A 15164-nucleotide genomic window follows, 5' to 3' on the forward strand; every position below is an offset into this window, starting at 1 on the left:
ATTGTTAAATCAGTTCCTAAATTACCTAATTCACCTCCTTAATTTTTATATGATAGAAAACTACGTAAATTAGTATAAAACAATAATTATAAAGATTGACTCACACATCAACTAATAATTTAATTATTTGTCCAAAATTTTTCATATCAGAATGGGTATGGTCTAAAAACTGATGAACCTAGACATCATTTAATAATTTTATTCCATACCTACAAAGCCTTACCTTTAAGAGTTTTATCTTATTTTCTTTTTTATAATTGTAAACATTGATAATAGCTTTTACATCATCATTCATTTCGATATTATCACCACATAAGTCAATTAAAAATTATTCAAAGGATCCAGTAAAATTATAAATCTATTAACCCGTAGATTATAATTTTTATACTAATAAATAGAATTCAAGAAAATAATTTTATGATTATTTAAAACCAAATAAAATATCAAAAAATTCATTTTATAAGTAAATGTTTTCAAGGCATATAAGAGGAATTTCTTATTTCATATTGCTGAGTACTAAAATTGGCTGAATAATATTTATTAATATAAGCCTAACTTGCTAAATGTCTATTTTAAAACTATTCATAATTAATTAATTTCTTAATGTACCAAAAGGCTAACTAACACAAATAATGGTATATACATTATCCTAATAAGCTTATCTAATAACTGGTAAGGTAAAAATATTAATAATTGGACTATTTTTTTGAGTGAATTTCAATTTGCTCATTTATGCTCAAGACATAACAAATAATATTTGTTTACTATTTAGTGTATTATATTATATATTAATGAAAATCAATCATAAAGCTCATTCAAAACTTTTTTAAACATCCCAAAACTCAAACCACCTTCTTCATCTTGTAAAGCATCATATATAAAATCTATTTCTTCTTCTAAAATTTCAAATCCTAGTTGAATTAAAATTTTTAGCATCTCTTCCTTGTCAATAGAGTATGAAAAATCATCATCAGCTGCCATAAAAAGTAATTATTATAGTTCATTTACATCAGCTGTTTCGCAGATATAGAAAACTCGCGGAAATTCTTCTTTTTCAATAGTATCTACTTCTTTGTTTAGAATAAACGAAATTGCCCTGAGAAGAATTGTTGACGTATAATTACACCCCTTCTTTTCTAATGCTGCCTATAACTCACTGACATTAACAGTACCATCACAATCTACATCAGTTTCTACAAAAATCTCATAATACAGTTTTTCATCAGGTGGATCACGAGGAATAAGAGGTCGGTATGTCATTTTAGTCAAAAGTATTAATATAAATAAATAATATGGTAAGATAATGTGTTATCAAAATTATTTGCTATATTACTATTATATAAAATTATCATAATCATTCTTTTATAATAGTATCAACTAACCAGCCTATTACAGGATACGATTCTACTAAACATTTACAATCATCAGGGTTTCTAAGAGCCATATCTCTAAGACTCGCCATAAAGTCAGATTTTTCTTGTTCTGATAGTTCGGCGAAGATTTTTTATAATTAAGCCAGCTATGTTTTTTATTTTTCTTGGTTTTTAGATTCTAATACCTTTACCGTCAAATTAACGCTTACATTCTCATCTGAAAACCTACTATTATTTTCATAGTATGTCTTTGCAGATTCAGCTGCTTCAGCTGAAGTATAGTGGACATCAATGAAAAATAACTCGTAAGATTAGAATAACCCTTTTACAGTACCAAAATCGCGCAATTTCTACTACAATGAATCTGTTATAGACTGAGTCTTCTAGTCCCAGCCTGAGATACGCAACGAGTTTGACTCCATTAATTAATAGTAAAGTAATATTATTATTATATAGGTATATATCTATTATTTTTCCCACCCCATTTTCATAATATCTGTATTATTATATAATAAAAACTATAATACTCTGCCATTTCACCCAAATGAGCAAAAAACCCAGATCCACCAAAATCTACCAATCGACCGAAAAACCCACACAATCGTCAGAACAGCTTGTAGCAAACCTCTATATATAGCTGGAGCTCGCTGAGACGCAGTCCAAAACCTTCAAAAAAGCGAAGGAAACAGTTCAAACCCTCGCCCAAATCGGCGCTGCAGAGCAGGCGGTCCCGCACGACATCCTACCAGGCGAAACGGTGATGGATACGGACGATTTCGTCGTCAAAGTTGCGATCCAATAGGACAAGCTGCAGATCGTGCTGAAGTTTTTGTGCTTGCAGCTCATGACGAGCCCAGACGAGGAGCTGATCTGTAGCCTTCTGCTACTCCTGAAGTGCTATACAGACGCATCCGAGACAATCGCGCAATTTGATCTTTCGAGCCTCATTTACGGCCTTGCGGAAACGCTCAAAATCGCAGTTTCGTGCCACAACGAGAAGCTTCTGACCATTTCCAGCTACGTCATCTACAACGTTTTCCGCTACGTCGACATGCTGCCAATCGGAAAGGACGACGTTGTTTTCAAAGCACTGATATAACAAAAATTATTTGAAACCCTGATATAATACAGTTTGGAAGGCTGCTTCAACCAGGACGCGCAGGTCACGATAATCGAAGCGCTAGCCGCGCTAAGCGATTGCGAATGTTTCATGGATTATGTGGGGGAGCTGCTCGAAGGCAACATAGCGAAGATTTTCATCAATTTCTACGATGCATTCATCGTTTAGCTGCTTGAGGAACCCGAAGAAAGGGGTAAAATGCTTTGCTACGACGATGTTTTGAGCTGGATCAGGTGTGAAAGGCCAGAAGTCGAAGAGTGAGGATTAGGGTGGGTTGGGATGAATTTGGATGGCTAGATTTGGGTTTGGGGTTTTTGGATTATGGATTTAGTAGATTCATAGAAAGTAATAAATGTTGTTTGCTTTGGTTTTTGATGTTGATAGTTATTGGTATGCTATTGTTGATCTGAAGATAATCAAATTAATATAATATAAAATTTAAAAATACATTCTACACAAAATTAATATTATATTAAATATTATTTTAAAAAGATTTTCTAAATATGGAGTAAGTAATATCATATTATTTACGTTATATACATTAATTTAATAATGTAACATTATTTGGTACGCCTCGAAACTCCATCGATAGACGCTCCATAATAATTTATGTCATCGCTATACGATTAATTTCACAACCATAATGATAAATATAAACTAAAATTACTACATTTACATTTTAATGTTAAGAATTTTGAACTAATGGAATTTAACCTTTCAGACTCATAGATTGTTTTCAAACTAACAGGAGAAAATATTTTGTATAAGAAAACACAAGAAAATTTACTTATTGATGCAATAATATTAGGAACACGAGATTATTTAGATGAGGATTGGGAAATCTTACCTCATATTAGTTGTGAAATTATACAATCATTTGGAAAATGTGGGGCTGCCAGAACTAAAATCAATCACAATGTTATTATTAAAGACTAGAATGTAATTAAATAATATCCAAAAATTCTGTAGTGATTTCTATCTATGTGATCTTAATTTGTAATTATCAATTTTAAGTATTCCTTGTATTTCAAAATTTGCTAAACCAATATGGCTAAATTATATTCTTTACCTCTCCCGTTAAATAATTCACTCACAATCCAGGAATACTTAAAGAACTTGATTCCTCAATATTACTTTATTAAATTTATACGACTATTCGATTCTTCTCTAATTTCTAAACTGGCTCTACCTTGACTGAGTCATCAATTTTTGCTATATTAAGGCAATCATAATAAAAATCCAAAGCCTGACAATGTTCTCGATTTTATCTATCTTTTTAACTCTGTATCCAATCAATAACCATTTTTTCTGTAGGTAATTAATTTTTAAATTTAAATTTCTTCAAATCATCACTAGTTGGTTATTTTTGCTTCATTTATTTAAACTATAATTATTTATAAGCATTATCATTATCATTTTGCCCCAATTTCTCATTGAAATCAGCAAATACTAAACTGGTTAAATATACTGAAAAGTCTGTGCCATAAACTGTAACAATATCATTTCTAATTGTTATTGTACAATTTAATTGAGATTAAATTGCTTATAAGGTACTTCCTCTTGGCCCTAAAATTGCCGTTATAAAAGCCTTTGATTGCTTTTGTAATATAAGTTTATTTGGTGATTCCAAATAAGGAGGTTAGTGATTTGAAATAGTAAAATTAGAGACATTTTCTGGTTTTGTAGTTAAAGAAATTTAAGTAACGGTCTACATAATATTTTTGTCGTATTTATTTAATAAGTCTGTAGCAATTTCGAGAAAGTTCATTCTTCAATAATTAATATTATACTAAATTGTCAACTTATTAATACCGCGTTCCTTTTAATTTATTTTTGTAAAAATGAGTTTGACAGAATATGAGGAAAAGCGCAAAATGTATCAAAATGAATTAGAATAATATAGAAATTATAAGAATACTATATGTATTATTAACCCAAAATTACGTTATATATAAGAAAATGAAATTGAACCAGCTTCCCAGCATATTTCATCATTTACGTCTTAAGATGAGATTTCAATTTTAAATATATCTTAGAAGGATTAGTTTGAGTTAGAATAAGAACGGTAGTAGTAATTTTTAAGCGAATAAATTGAGACTGTTAAAAGAGCTTAAAATTATTTAAATAGCAAGGATACCTTGAAAACTAAGGTTGTGCCAAAAATAGAACATAATTAGCATATTTTTATTGATATAAAGAGATAAAATTAGGATATATCAAAGAACTTTGAGGAGTAACCATACATGACTCAGTAACCTGTTCTGGTTAGAGAATAAACACATAAGCCTTATGTTAAATAAGTGTAAGAAAACATAGTTTAGTAGAAAAAAATCAGCGAAAGTATTAAATAGTAGCCAGATAATGTCCAAAATACTAAAATTTAGCATTATTAGAATATTCTGTCTTCAACATAGGATTTTATTCAATAAAATAAAGTAGTATCACCAGATCGTTAAATTACATTAAAATAGATTGAACTATAGGGAAGCCTTAAGAAAACCATTTCTGAATTAACTGAAATGGAAAAGTAGAACGCGTCACACAAAGAAACCTTTTATAACACAGATGCAGCCTTGATGGTAGAAAGGCAGTCAAGAATTCTTAATAATTTTGCAATGAGCAATCTATCAGAGCCGGGTAAATTATCACTATCTAGAACCGAAATCAACAATGTCCTAGACTAGCATGACCAACCACACCTTGGTGATGACTAGTAGCAAAAGTCAGCCTCGATTGCCATCTAAAGTTAGGCATTCAAAAAATCCAGGAAGCCCCAATTGTAAAGCCAGCTTTTCATGGCGCGAGTCTCAACTTTCGGCGAGAGCTTCGGAACACTAAGTTAGACTAGCTAAGATTATCTCAAATGGCGCAGAGGTGGCGAGTGACTATATTTGAATACATATTTGCCGCCTAAACTGCACTTCAATTTCAATGTCTCTATCGAAAATTCACTCCAAATTCGAAAATGGACGATCTGACTCAGGACTTGTACGCCGAAAACCTGAAACTCAAGAACATCATCGAGGAACAGAACTTGCAAATGAAAGACCTAGACGCCCTACAGCTTATCTCCTCGGGTTTAGAGCGGCAGAACGACTTCCTGCGCTAGTAAATTCCGCTTCAAAACGCCGAGGAAATCATGAAATCGGAAGCTTAGTTACAGCTCATGAAGAACTAGTTCGCGGCGCTGCAGCAAACGCACGCTACGCTGGACACGAAGTTCTCGCAAATCTCGAAATCGGACCAGATTTCGGCCCAGGCGCTCAAGAAGGAGAACGAGGGCCTCAAGAGCCAAATTCAGCAGATCCAAAGCTTCCTCCAGAACAACGAAAACTACACCGGAAACCTCGTGCAGAAGTACTCCGCAATCGCGCAGAAAACGAAGCTGACGGAGCAGTTCGTGCTAGCTAACGCGCAGCAAGCACCAAGCTACGACAACTGCTTGCGCGACTTCAGAGAGCATTTCAAGTTCTTCAAGCAGATTTTTGCGGTGTTTCCGGTGCTCAGCGACGTGCAGAGCCAGTTCAAAATCGCGCAGCTCCAGACGCTGGCGAGCCCCGACTTCCTGGCGAAATTCGGCGTCCCGTTCGAGATTGCGGTCAGCGCAGCCTCGTTCCAGCCCGAAATCCAGAACCACTTCGCTAGCAACTGGAACGACATCTTCGAGTCTCATCTTCTTGAGTTCGTCCGCGAAAAATTCTAGGAAATTGGTGCTTTGCGAGGGGCGAATCGTCCGGTCGATAAGCGCCTTTTCGAACTCGACGAGCGAGAGTTCGACTCCGGCTTCGTGTGCAATTTCCTCGCGGTCTGCCTCGTGCTGCAAGGCTTCGAGCTGGCCCTAGACGGCGCTGGGGTGTGCTTCCGGCGCGGCTCAGGCGTGTGGTATTTGGACGTTTGAGGCGGGTTAGTGAAGGTTTTGCTCAGTTTCCGCCCAGCGCGTCGCCCAGCGAAAGCTGGTTCTTCTGCGGCGTGCCCGATGCCGCCGAGAGCTTCATTTGCGGTGTTTTCGCCTTCGGCTCCAGCGCTACTTTCTTCGGTGCGTGCCCCAGGCTGCTCAGGAACTTCCTGTTGCCCTGCGGGTCCGCAGGCGGCAGATTCTCGTAGTTCTAGGGCGAAATTCTACCCATCTGCGACGCATCTGGCGCGAATTGCACGTTCTGGGGCGTGCTAGGCACCGCAGAGGCCTTGCGGTTGTAAGCGCCGCTTTTGGCGTCCTTTTCGACCCGCTTAATGAGCTCGTCCACCTCGAAGCGCACGTCCTTCACGACCTCCTGGAACTTCTGCTTCGCGCCGCCGCTGGCGAACGAGAAGCCCAAAACGTCCAATTTCCGGCCCGTAATACCACCGCCGCTGGGCCGCGCACCGGGAAGAATATCGCCGTCGCGGGCGAAGTTTTCGGTCTCCTGGAAGCGCCCCTCGATGATGTCCAGGCACAGCTTCGCGGCCTCCGAGGAGCCGCTGGATAGGCAGACCGCGCGGAAGCCTTCCAGCCCTCGCCGCGTCCTGAAGAGGTTGCAAAGTGCCTGTACGCGCGACGCCAACTTGGCCTTGCAGAGCAGCTGCCCCAGCCCCAAGAGCTACAGGTCGAACTCCATGTCGCACCTGTTGAGCTGGCTCTCCTGGAACTGGAAAACGTATCGCGAGCGCAGCAGAGCGAATTCGATGAAGATTTTGCGCTCCAACGCGTCAATTTCGTCTTGGTTGGAGTTGATGGGTGGCGACGGGGCCAGTGCGACCATGGTGGGCGTCTGTAGCAACGGCACAGAGGGCTCGTAAATGACAGGAAAATGCTGCTTGAGATATCGCAAATCCTGGTCAAATTTAGCCGCAAAATCGACCTTCTAGGCCTTCTGGTTGTCTGCGATTTTCATCAGCGCGTTGAACGAGCCCAGCAGAACGCTGTCGTCCTGCTCGATTTTGATGGCCTGAATTTGGAAGGACTGGCCCACCTGCTCTATATAAACTGGGTGGAAATACGTGCTTCGCAACTCGTTTAGGTCGCCACGCGTCAGGGCGTCTTTCACCTGGCCGTTGATAATCTTGAGCAGGCGGTCCTGCATCCTCTGAATTCGAGCATATTCAGCCTCTAAATAGCTGTGCACCATAGTCACAGATACGCTATTTTGGCCAAAAAGATCCTGAAAATCGACAATGTACAGCCCTTAGACGTCGCCCAAAACGACGAAATCTTCAGTGCAGGAAAGGAAGTTTATCGTGTTCAAGCCAAGCTGGCACTGATACACAGCGGTGAGGCTGAACGGATCAAACGCGTGGAATCGCTTGCCGTCTTCGATGAAAAATATCATCTGAGAGTTCGCGGTCAGGTGCGTAATTCGGCCGTACGTCTACGCGCTTAGGCACATTCCTCCGCTCAGGATGTGCAAATAAGAGCAATTTCTCCCCTCAAGAGTGATGCACGTTGTGCTTAGGTCGACCAGCGCAACGAGGTCTGGTGACTAGTAGGATGGAAGAACACCTTTATAAAGAGGCTACGCATCAGCGTAGCTATGCATTTGGAATGCGTGTTCTGTTAAAATCGCAAAACCCTCTGCAGCAAGAAATGCGGAAACTACAATATTTGGGAACTAAAAGCTTCGTGGCTGATAGTTCACATCTGCTGGTATAACAGAAAGTTGAAAACTATGTCCTTAGTTTTGACCAGATATCTGTCCAAATTAGTTTAATTAAAATATTGTCCTGGACGAAGATTTGATTGCTTTCGACCGTTGTGCTAGAGAGCTGAAGTATGTTTATGTATCGCCAGGTTGGATAGCATAAAACTAAGAATTGCATGTTGTTAATACAGATTAAACTTTAGATGACACAATAATATCCGACTATAAAGAATCATTAGATTAATTAGAACACATTGAGGCATCTTAAATATCATCAACAAATAGCTTTTCTGATTTTTATTTTTAAGCCGATTGTTAAGATTTAAAATCATCAGAATCATCTAAATAATCTAATTTTTCTTCTGTTTTATTGATAGTAAGAATAATTTCTTACTTTGGAGATTTAGGGGTTTATATTTTTGATTCAGAAAATTTTTGTTTTTAATGTTAAATTTCCTCTGGAATTGATTTTACTATATCCAAAGAAATTTGATAGAATTCTGCATACTTAAATCCATCATCTAAATCTTCATACACGCAATAAATAAGACAATGTTCACCTTTATCTACAGCATATGCATCTATTAAATTTTTATGTTCTAGTGCTAATTTGCCAATTATTTTTATATCGCTATTAATTAATTAACAAACCTCTATTAGTTAATTTGTAACTCCGATAAATTTATTGCTTGTAAATGCTCTTGTAAATTAATAATTTAATTAAGTAACAATCTATTTAATATCAGTTACCTATCTAATACCACATGGAGTAACTAAGTATGGTGATAAAAACCCACACATCGGAGGTAAAATACTCCAAGGCAACTGACCTCTTGTTTTAGAAGCAAATTTCGTCTGCTGTATTACTTTATTATTTTCCATTAGTACTATTTCTCCATTGATAGAAACAACAAGTAGCAAATTACCTTATGATAAAATGCTAAATACAACATCCGATAGTTTATGAATAATAGAGTCATTAAAAAAAATTTATCCATCTGATGTTCCTGCATATCCAGGAGCATATGATGTTATCAATGATTCAACCTCTAAAATTGTCTCTTAATTCTTAATTACCTTTTTATCTGTGACCATATAATCGTTATCAAAATATATGATATTTTCTACAGACTCTTATACGTCATTAATAATTTATTTTTTGATAAGTTAACTTATTTTATTATCACCAACACTAAATATACCATTTTATAAAGAGCACATATGAAAATCCGTATTATCACCTAAAAGTAAACGCTTTGTCATTTAGTCCGGAACCGTTATTCTTATATTATTTTATGATTATAATTATATATTTTATTTTACTAATATAATTTATATATAATTTAAACAAATATTACATAGTTATAGGATTCACTTATCTACTATTATCTTATATGTATTTTATAGAATATTTTAAAATAAAAATACTTGAAATTGTCAATCAAACTCTATCTTTAGTTTTTAATTCATCATTTTTTGCTACATATTCTCTTTTAGCTATTCTAGCTTCACCTAGTTAAACAATCTTCGACTCAAAAACTGCAATTTTTTCAACATCTTTCTCTTTTTTGGCTTTTTCTAAAAGCTGCTCTCTAATAGCTATTTCCTTATCAAAATAGCTCTCCCATTGTTCTTTTGTCCACTTATTTTTCTTGTCAGCCTTTGCATGCTTAGTCGGAGCTTTTTTGAAACGAGCCATTTGTGGAATGGATACCGGAAAGGTTATAATATTCTTATTTAATATCCTTTATTGAAGAGATATCTCAAATCAGAATGGGTAGTCGTATTAATTGATAATGCTGAATAACAGTATTAATAGAACACTATTTTTGATTAACTTTTGTCATATATTATTGATAGGATAACCAGATTCTCTATGATTACTATATTTTATGAAATAAAATTAGTATTTAAAAATATAATAAAATTTATCTAATTAAGCGTGAAAGCTACACCAGCTATTTTAAGGTAATATTATTGTTTGAATATTACATTTATATTTTAACTGAAGCACATAGTTTTGATACATCTATAGAATTAGGTTCTTATTTATCTTATACTGAGTATATTTAGTATATACCACTATTCTAATAATATCTATGGACTGCTGATAATTATTTAATTATTCTACTTTAATTATTATAAGTATGAATTTGTAAATAGTACTCCTATCAGTGATATTATAGTGCCAAATAGTGTTAAAGTGTGTATATTTAAATAAAATTGAGTACTAATTGAGTGCTTTATCTTAAATAATAATGAAAAAGTACGATTTTCATACTTTTAATTAAATAAAATACTAATTTATTTATTAAAGACTAGTTAAATATATTTTAGTTATGATAAATACTATAATATTAATTAGAAGGATAAAGCGTATTCAATACATTTATTTTACTAAATTAGCTAGTAGTTGTATCATAATCATGTTGCTTTGAAGTAAATAATATATAACTTAAATAAATATAAAAAATAGTTTAAAATGCTAATGGATTTTCTTCAATAAGTAAAATGGGTTAAAGTGATTAAAATTTATGAACACCATTATTCATACAACAAGGTTATAATAATAAGATAGTAATCTTAAATTTGATAAATATAACATACTTTAGTTTAGAATATTGCAAATAACCTATTATAAATTTATAGTAATTTATTAAAGTAGCATATAGTATGGATGCACAGCCTACAATCCATGATATCCATTCCAGACCAAATAATACATCGCTCCCACAAACAGAGCGTCAAATGCCACCACCATTGATGCAATCGTCATCTGTGGAATCACCCTTAACGCTGTCATCGACGTTGAGGCATTCAGATTCTTCAGCAGGAACTAGCTAGAAAACATCGCACTTCATCTCATCCAGAAGCTGTACAGCTGATTGAATTTAGCTGATTTCATTGAACTTGTCCCACCCCGGCCTGCAGAAGGAGATCCAATTTATAACTATAAATAATATTATATATGTGATAATTAAAAAAATATTTTGTTAATGAATGTTCATTATTTTAAAAATCCATTTTAAACATTGCAAAATTAAGAATCAGTATCTCCTGATCTTTAATAGTGCTTAATTATTCCATTACTACCAAAAATTTATCCAGCATATAAGTCAAGTATAATTTAATCATCTTATTTCACTATAGCGTTTTCAAGATAAAAAGCAATAATTTATAATAAATAGACATTTTTACTTAAAGAATTGAGATTTTAGTCATCAATTATAACAAATATATCTGTTTGTTAGGATTTTTATGGAATAAATCTAGATACAAAAGACAAAGGTAAATTATTTATTATATTTAATTACAACTCTACATAAATCAGATCATTTCCTTGTATTAAAGGTTAATTATCTCAAATAGGAAAATTTAATTAACTTTACAACATCGAAATAGTATTATAACTATAATTATAAATTTAAGTTATTGATCTTACAATTTAAGGAACCAAAATATCAACAACAATTAGGTATCTGTGTTAAAAATAAACTTTTAGAATATTTTAAGTTATGAATGGTATGGTATTATCTGATGAACTGTTATATAGAATATAAGCTCATAATCTCTAAATTATATTACAAGATCCAAGAAATTTTTTAATAACATCTTATCAATCAAAATTTGGACCTTAATTATCATGGAAAATATTTAACTATGTAAATGATATTATACTCTTAGGAAATGAAGTCATTTCCGAGATTCATTATAAATCTCTTAGAGCTAATTTTCTCCACCTTTTATCAAGTCCTATTGAGTTTATAGTGTCTCTAAAATAAGATTAAAATATTATAGTATTTGTTTCATCTAAATTTTATATTCATTATTGCATATTTAATGAGTAGCTTGAACTCTAAGAACGTATAAATAGAGTTAATTTAAAAATATTTCCAGGGGAGTAAATTAAATCTGTATAAGTAATAAATAACCAACTGAATGTGTTTACCAATTTGCAGAGATAAACATTTTATTCTTAGGAAATTGATATGGTAACTTAGCCATTTCGTTTTAAAGATAGAAGAATAAAAATAAATAAGAAAAGTTAGAAAAAAATTAATTTCTCTTTTAAAGAGTTTTAATAAAAATTAGAATAGTAAGATACAGGAAATCTCGATTTCTTATTGGGATGAGTTTAATTTCAATTTTTAATATATAAAATAGTTCAATTTATATATGTAAACAATCATTTCAAAAAACGTAGGATATAATGATTATCTTCAAATTAACAACGATAAGCTATAGTCTCTGAGTCATCTATCTCTACAAAACCAACATTGCATAACACGTTTTATTATAGCCCTGTTAGGTCAATACTAAACTATGTTTCAGAAATTTTTAACGCTTGTAAAAATTCTGTTGTAATGGCCGGGTCGTAATAAAATTTGATAATTGATGCAGGTTTATTTAGTGTAAATTCTAATTTATTCTAATCAGGTTTTTCAAATACATCAGGACAAATCCAAACTGTCATTTGAGGAGTAGAAAAACTAAAAATATATTAAATCATATCATAATGCCACTTTAATTTCGCCGTCTATAAGTCTGCACATAACTATCTGCTCAATTTCAGCTGTTTTTACCATCATTATAATTTGTTTTAACTCATTTGCTTCATAAATTGAGAAATCTACCCTAAATTTACCTTATGAAATCTTCTTTGCTCTAATAACTGCTTCACACTACATAGGATCAAGTAAAAACTCAATCTTCTCAGGGTCAGGCGTAATTTCGAATAGAACCGCCTCATCTATAGCTAACAAATTGGGCGTCATCTTATAAATTGCCCCAGGAGTAGTCTCTGCAAGTAACCCGTTTACCAAATGTCCTTCCATTAAATAAGAATCATAAATCTTATAATTAAGATATAATAAAGTTATTACCTACTTTCCTAATAAGTATACAATTTATTTTATTATATATTTCACAAAATTTTCACTCTATAAAATTATATAAAATACTTATAATCATATATTATTCGTATTATAAAGTTCACTTTGATTTCTTTCCCACGGACTCAACGAACTCTCCAAAACTGGCCCTATAGCTCGAAATCGGCTGAATTTTCTTCGCAATGCAGAAAACAGCATCCTCGCAGTACTTCTTGTAAATCATCGTATTCGTCCCATTTTTCACAATTTCGTTCCACTCCCGAACGATGAATTCGCTGCATTTTTCGTTCGAGCTGTCCACCAAAAGCACCATCATCTGGCTCTGGATATCGTCGTATTTCACGCCGATACCGTCGCTTTTCTGGAGCGAAATAACCGCGATTTCGATCGCCGAAAGCGCGATTTCGTAGTGCCGGAACGCCAAAAACCGCGGGTTCAGGAGCGTTATTTCGGCAAGAAATGTCGCCAGGAGGCACGTCTGCTGGCCGATTCCGAGGTCCCGGAAGAGTGACCGCTGGTACGAGCGCGCGTTCAGCGACGAGATGCCCAGGCGCCAGTCTATGGCGTCCAGGAGCTTTAGCTCACCGATTAGCATGTCCTGCACCGTGAACAAATCCGAGAAGTACGTGCAGAGCGCAGAGGTGCCCAGGGCCTCCCCGTAGTTCTCCTCGTGCTTGGTGGCCAGAAACACGCAAAGCGCCGACAGGAGCTTGATTTCCTGCTTCCGGAGCTGCAGATGCGACAGTACGCGGTGGTAGAGCGTGCAGGCAAAAAATTGGGTCTCTAGCGAGTAACACTCCTTGAACGTGACTTACGTGATGTAGTCGATGCCTTTCTGGACGTCTCTGGGCTGAATTTGGTCCTATTGGGGGATTTTAGGAAGCTGCTCTTGCGGGGGCTGATTTGGGATCTTCCTGCTCGAATTAGCGCGCTAGAAGCTCGATGCAGAGCGGTTTTAGGTGCGTGCGGCTTAGAAATTCAGAAAAACCGGGTGCTTAAACTTATTTTGAATCTGAACCTCATTTATATAGTTGGGGTTGCCATATTCTTGCAATTTTGAGTAGTGGAGATCTTGCATGACCATCTCTTTCATGATTACTTCAGAATAGCTAGCTATGATCGTTGCGTTGTTAGAAGTCTAGTCCATATGTTATGCTGGTGCAAATTTTGTCATAGATGCTCCAATCAGGCATGGTTTGTTCTGCTTTCGTTATGGGGTGATCAGTGACTCTGCTATTTTTTGATATTAGCTAAAATGGGCATTTTTTGGAGTCTTAGGATTTGCCATTTAACTGTTTATTATAGTCGTCTAGTTTACTAAAGATCCTGTCATTCCGGCGAATATTTGAGTGTTAACTGGCTGCAGAAGATCATGAACGTTTAAAATTGAATTATTCATTTTAGACAGAAATTTGGAAGAATAATATTATATATAAAATAAATAGTAAAGATATGAATATGAAGGTTATTTAATAATATAATACCAGATATTGTTAAATTTAATGATTAAATTGTTAATCTTGTGAAGAAATAATATTTGTGCGATTACTTATTCATAATGATATTGCCTTTCTAAATATTTTGTTAATTTTTAGTAAAAAGAATAACTATGATTAATAAACAAATTTATAATTAGTAAATAGTATCTCTACCATATTAATTATATGTACACGTATATTGAAGTACATATCAAGTGGTGTCTTGCTGAACTCTGCATAAGATATTTTTTCTATTAATACTTATTTGCTATATTTAACTACAATTTATATATTGATACGTTGAAAAGTATATAATGATAAATACATAATAGGTGAGGCGTAATATGTGTGAACAAATATTAAAGCTTTGCAAATATAAATTTTAGAAACTGATTTACGTCAGTTTATACATTTAGCATACACATAAAGCATTCTTAATTATTATTTAAGATTATAATTAATTCATAAATCCATACTTCTATAGCATATTTTATCATAATAATTTATTTACTGAAAAAATTAAACTAATTATCATAAATATTTTTTATTATACAGATATTTTAAATCCTAGAATTAAGCCTTAGAATAGACTTATATGTATATATGAGATAATAATATAAAAATTTGTATATATTAAATAAAAATTATATCACTAAAATTTACAATTTATAGATATTATTATTTAT

The 15164-nt window shown here is 34.1% G+C and overlaps 13 protein-coding genes across 13 annotated transcripts; 4 read left to right on the top strand and 9 right to left on the bottom strand. All coding sequences in view use genetic code 6, as the record gives it.

Annotated features, from left to right (window-relative positions):
• Positions 1-798: 798 nt before the first annotated feature.
• On the bottom strand, positions 799-1260 carry SS50377_23748 (Calmodulin; the record flags this gene model as incomplete). Its single annotated transcript, XM_067907612.1, has 1 exon — positions 799-1260. The coding sequence occupies one exon, from the start codon at positions 1258-1260 to the stop codon at positions 799-801; it is 462 nt and encodes a 153-aa protein (XP_067764586.1).
• A 94-nt stretch (positions 1261-1354) lies between these two features.
• SS50377_23749 (uncharacterized protein) lies at positions 1355-1795 on the bottom strand (the record flags this gene model as incomplete). Its single annotated transcript, XM_067907613.1, has 1 exon — positions 1355-1795. The coding sequence occupies one exon, from the start codon at positions 1793-1795 to the stop codon at positions 1355-1357; it is 441 nt and encodes a 146-aa protein (XP_067764587.1).
• A 122-nt stretch (positions 1796-1917) lies between these two features.
• SS50377_23750 (uncharacterized protein) lies at positions 1918-2754 on the top strand (the record flags this gene model as incomplete). Its single annotated transcript, XM_067907614.1, has 1 exon — positions 1918-2754. One exon carries the CDS (start codon positions 1918-1920, stop codon positions 2752-2754), a length of 837 nt encoding a protein of 278 aa, XP_067764588.1.
• Positions 2755-3045: 291 nt separating this feature from the next.
• SS50377_23751 (uncharacterized protein) lies at positions 3046-3465 on the top strand (the record flags this gene model as incomplete). Its single annotated transcript, XM_067907615.1, has 1 exon — positions 3046-3465. One exon carries the CDS (start codon positions 3046-3048, stop codon positions 3463-3465), a length of 420 nt encoding a protein of 139 aa, XP_067764589.1.
• A 118-nt stretch (positions 3466-3583) lies between these two features.
• SS50377_23752 (KH domain-containing protein) lies at positions 3584-4261 on the bottom strand (the record flags this gene model as incomplete). The annotated part of the gene is made up of 1 exon (XM_067907616.1): positions 3584-4261. The coding sequence occupies one exon, from the start codon at positions 4259-4261 to the stop codon at positions 3584-3586; it is 678 nt and encodes a 225-aa protein (XP_067764590.1).
• A 73-nt stretch (positions 4262-4334) lies between these two features.
• SS50377_23753 (uncharacterized protein) lies at positions 4335-5378 on the top strand (the record flags this gene model as incomplete). Its single annotated transcript, XM_067907617.1, has 1 exon — positions 4335-5378. The coding sequence occupies one exon, from the start codon at positions 4335-4337 to the stop codon at positions 5376-5378; it is 1044 nt and encodes a 347-aa protein (XP_067764591.1).
• Positions 5379-5458: 80 nt separating this feature from the next.
• Positions 5459-6391, top strand: SS50377_23754 (uncharacterized protein; the record flags this gene model as incomplete). Its single annotated transcript, XM_067907618.1, has 1 exon — positions 5459-6391. The coding sequence occupies one exon, from the start codon at positions 5459-5461 to the stop codon at positions 6389-6391; it is 933 nt and encodes a 310-aa protein (XP_067764592.1).
• A 22-nt stretch (positions 6392-6413) lies between these two features.
• On the bottom strand, positions 6414-9371 carry SS50377_23755 (uncharacterized protein; the record flags this gene model as incomplete). The annotated part of the gene is made up of 1 exon (XM_067907619.1): positions 6414-9371. The coding sequence occupies one exon, from the start codon at positions 9369-9371 to the stop codon at positions 6414-6416; it is 2958 nt and encodes a 985-aa protein (XP_067764593.1).
• A 178-nt stretch (positions 9372-9549) lies between these two features.
• SS50377_23756 (uncharacterized protein) lies at positions 9550-9807 on the bottom strand (the record flags this gene model as incomplete). Its single annotated transcript, XM_067907620.1, has 1 exon — positions 9550-9807. The coding sequence occupies one exon, from the start codon at positions 9805-9807 to the stop codon at positions 9550-9552; it is 258 nt and encodes an 85-aa protein (XP_067764594.1).
• Positions 9808-10852: 1045 nt separating this feature from the next.
• On the bottom strand, positions 10853-11116 carry SS50377_23757 (uncharacterized protein; the record flags this gene model as incomplete). Its single annotated transcript, XM_067907621.1, has 1 exon — positions 10853-11116. One exon carries the CDS (start codon positions 11114-11116, stop codon positions 10853-10855), a length of 264 nt encoding a protein of 87 aa, XP_067764595.1.
• Positions 11117-12294: 1178 nt separating this feature from the next.
• Positions 12295-12582, bottom strand: SS50377_23758 (uncharacterized protein; the record flags this gene model as incomplete). Its single annotated transcript, XM_067907622.1, has 1 exon — positions 12295-12582. The coding sequence occupies one exon, from the start codon at positions 12580-12582 to the stop codon at positions 12295-12297; it is 288 nt and encodes a 95-aa protein (XP_067764596.1).
• A 37-nt stretch (positions 12583-12619) lies between these two features.
• SS50377_23759 (uncharacterized protein) lies at positions 12620-12943 on the bottom strand (the record flags this gene model as incomplete). Its single annotated transcript, XM_067907623.1, has 1 exon — positions 12620-12943. One exon carries the CDS (start codon positions 12941-12943, stop codon positions 12620-12622), a length of 324 nt encoding a protein of 107 aa, XP_067764597.1.
• Positions 12944-13100: 157 nt separating this feature from the next.
• Positions 13101-14399, bottom strand: SS50377_23760 (Cyclin-like protein; the record flags this gene model as incomplete). Its single annotated transcript, XM_067907624.1, has 1 exon — positions 13101-14399. The coding sequence occupies one exon, from the start codon at positions 14397-14399 to the stop codon at positions 13101-13103; it is 1299 nt and encodes a 432-aa protein (XP_067764598.1).
• Positions 14400-15164: the final 765 nt, after the last annotated feature.

This window comes from Spironucleus salmonicida, chromosome 4 (assembly GCF_000497125.1).
Source record: "Spironucleus salmonicida strain ATCC 50377 chromosome 4, whole genome shotgun sequence".
Classification (NCBI taxonomy): Eukaryota; Fornicata; order Diplomonadida; family Hexamitidae; genus Spironucleus; species Spironucleus salmonicida.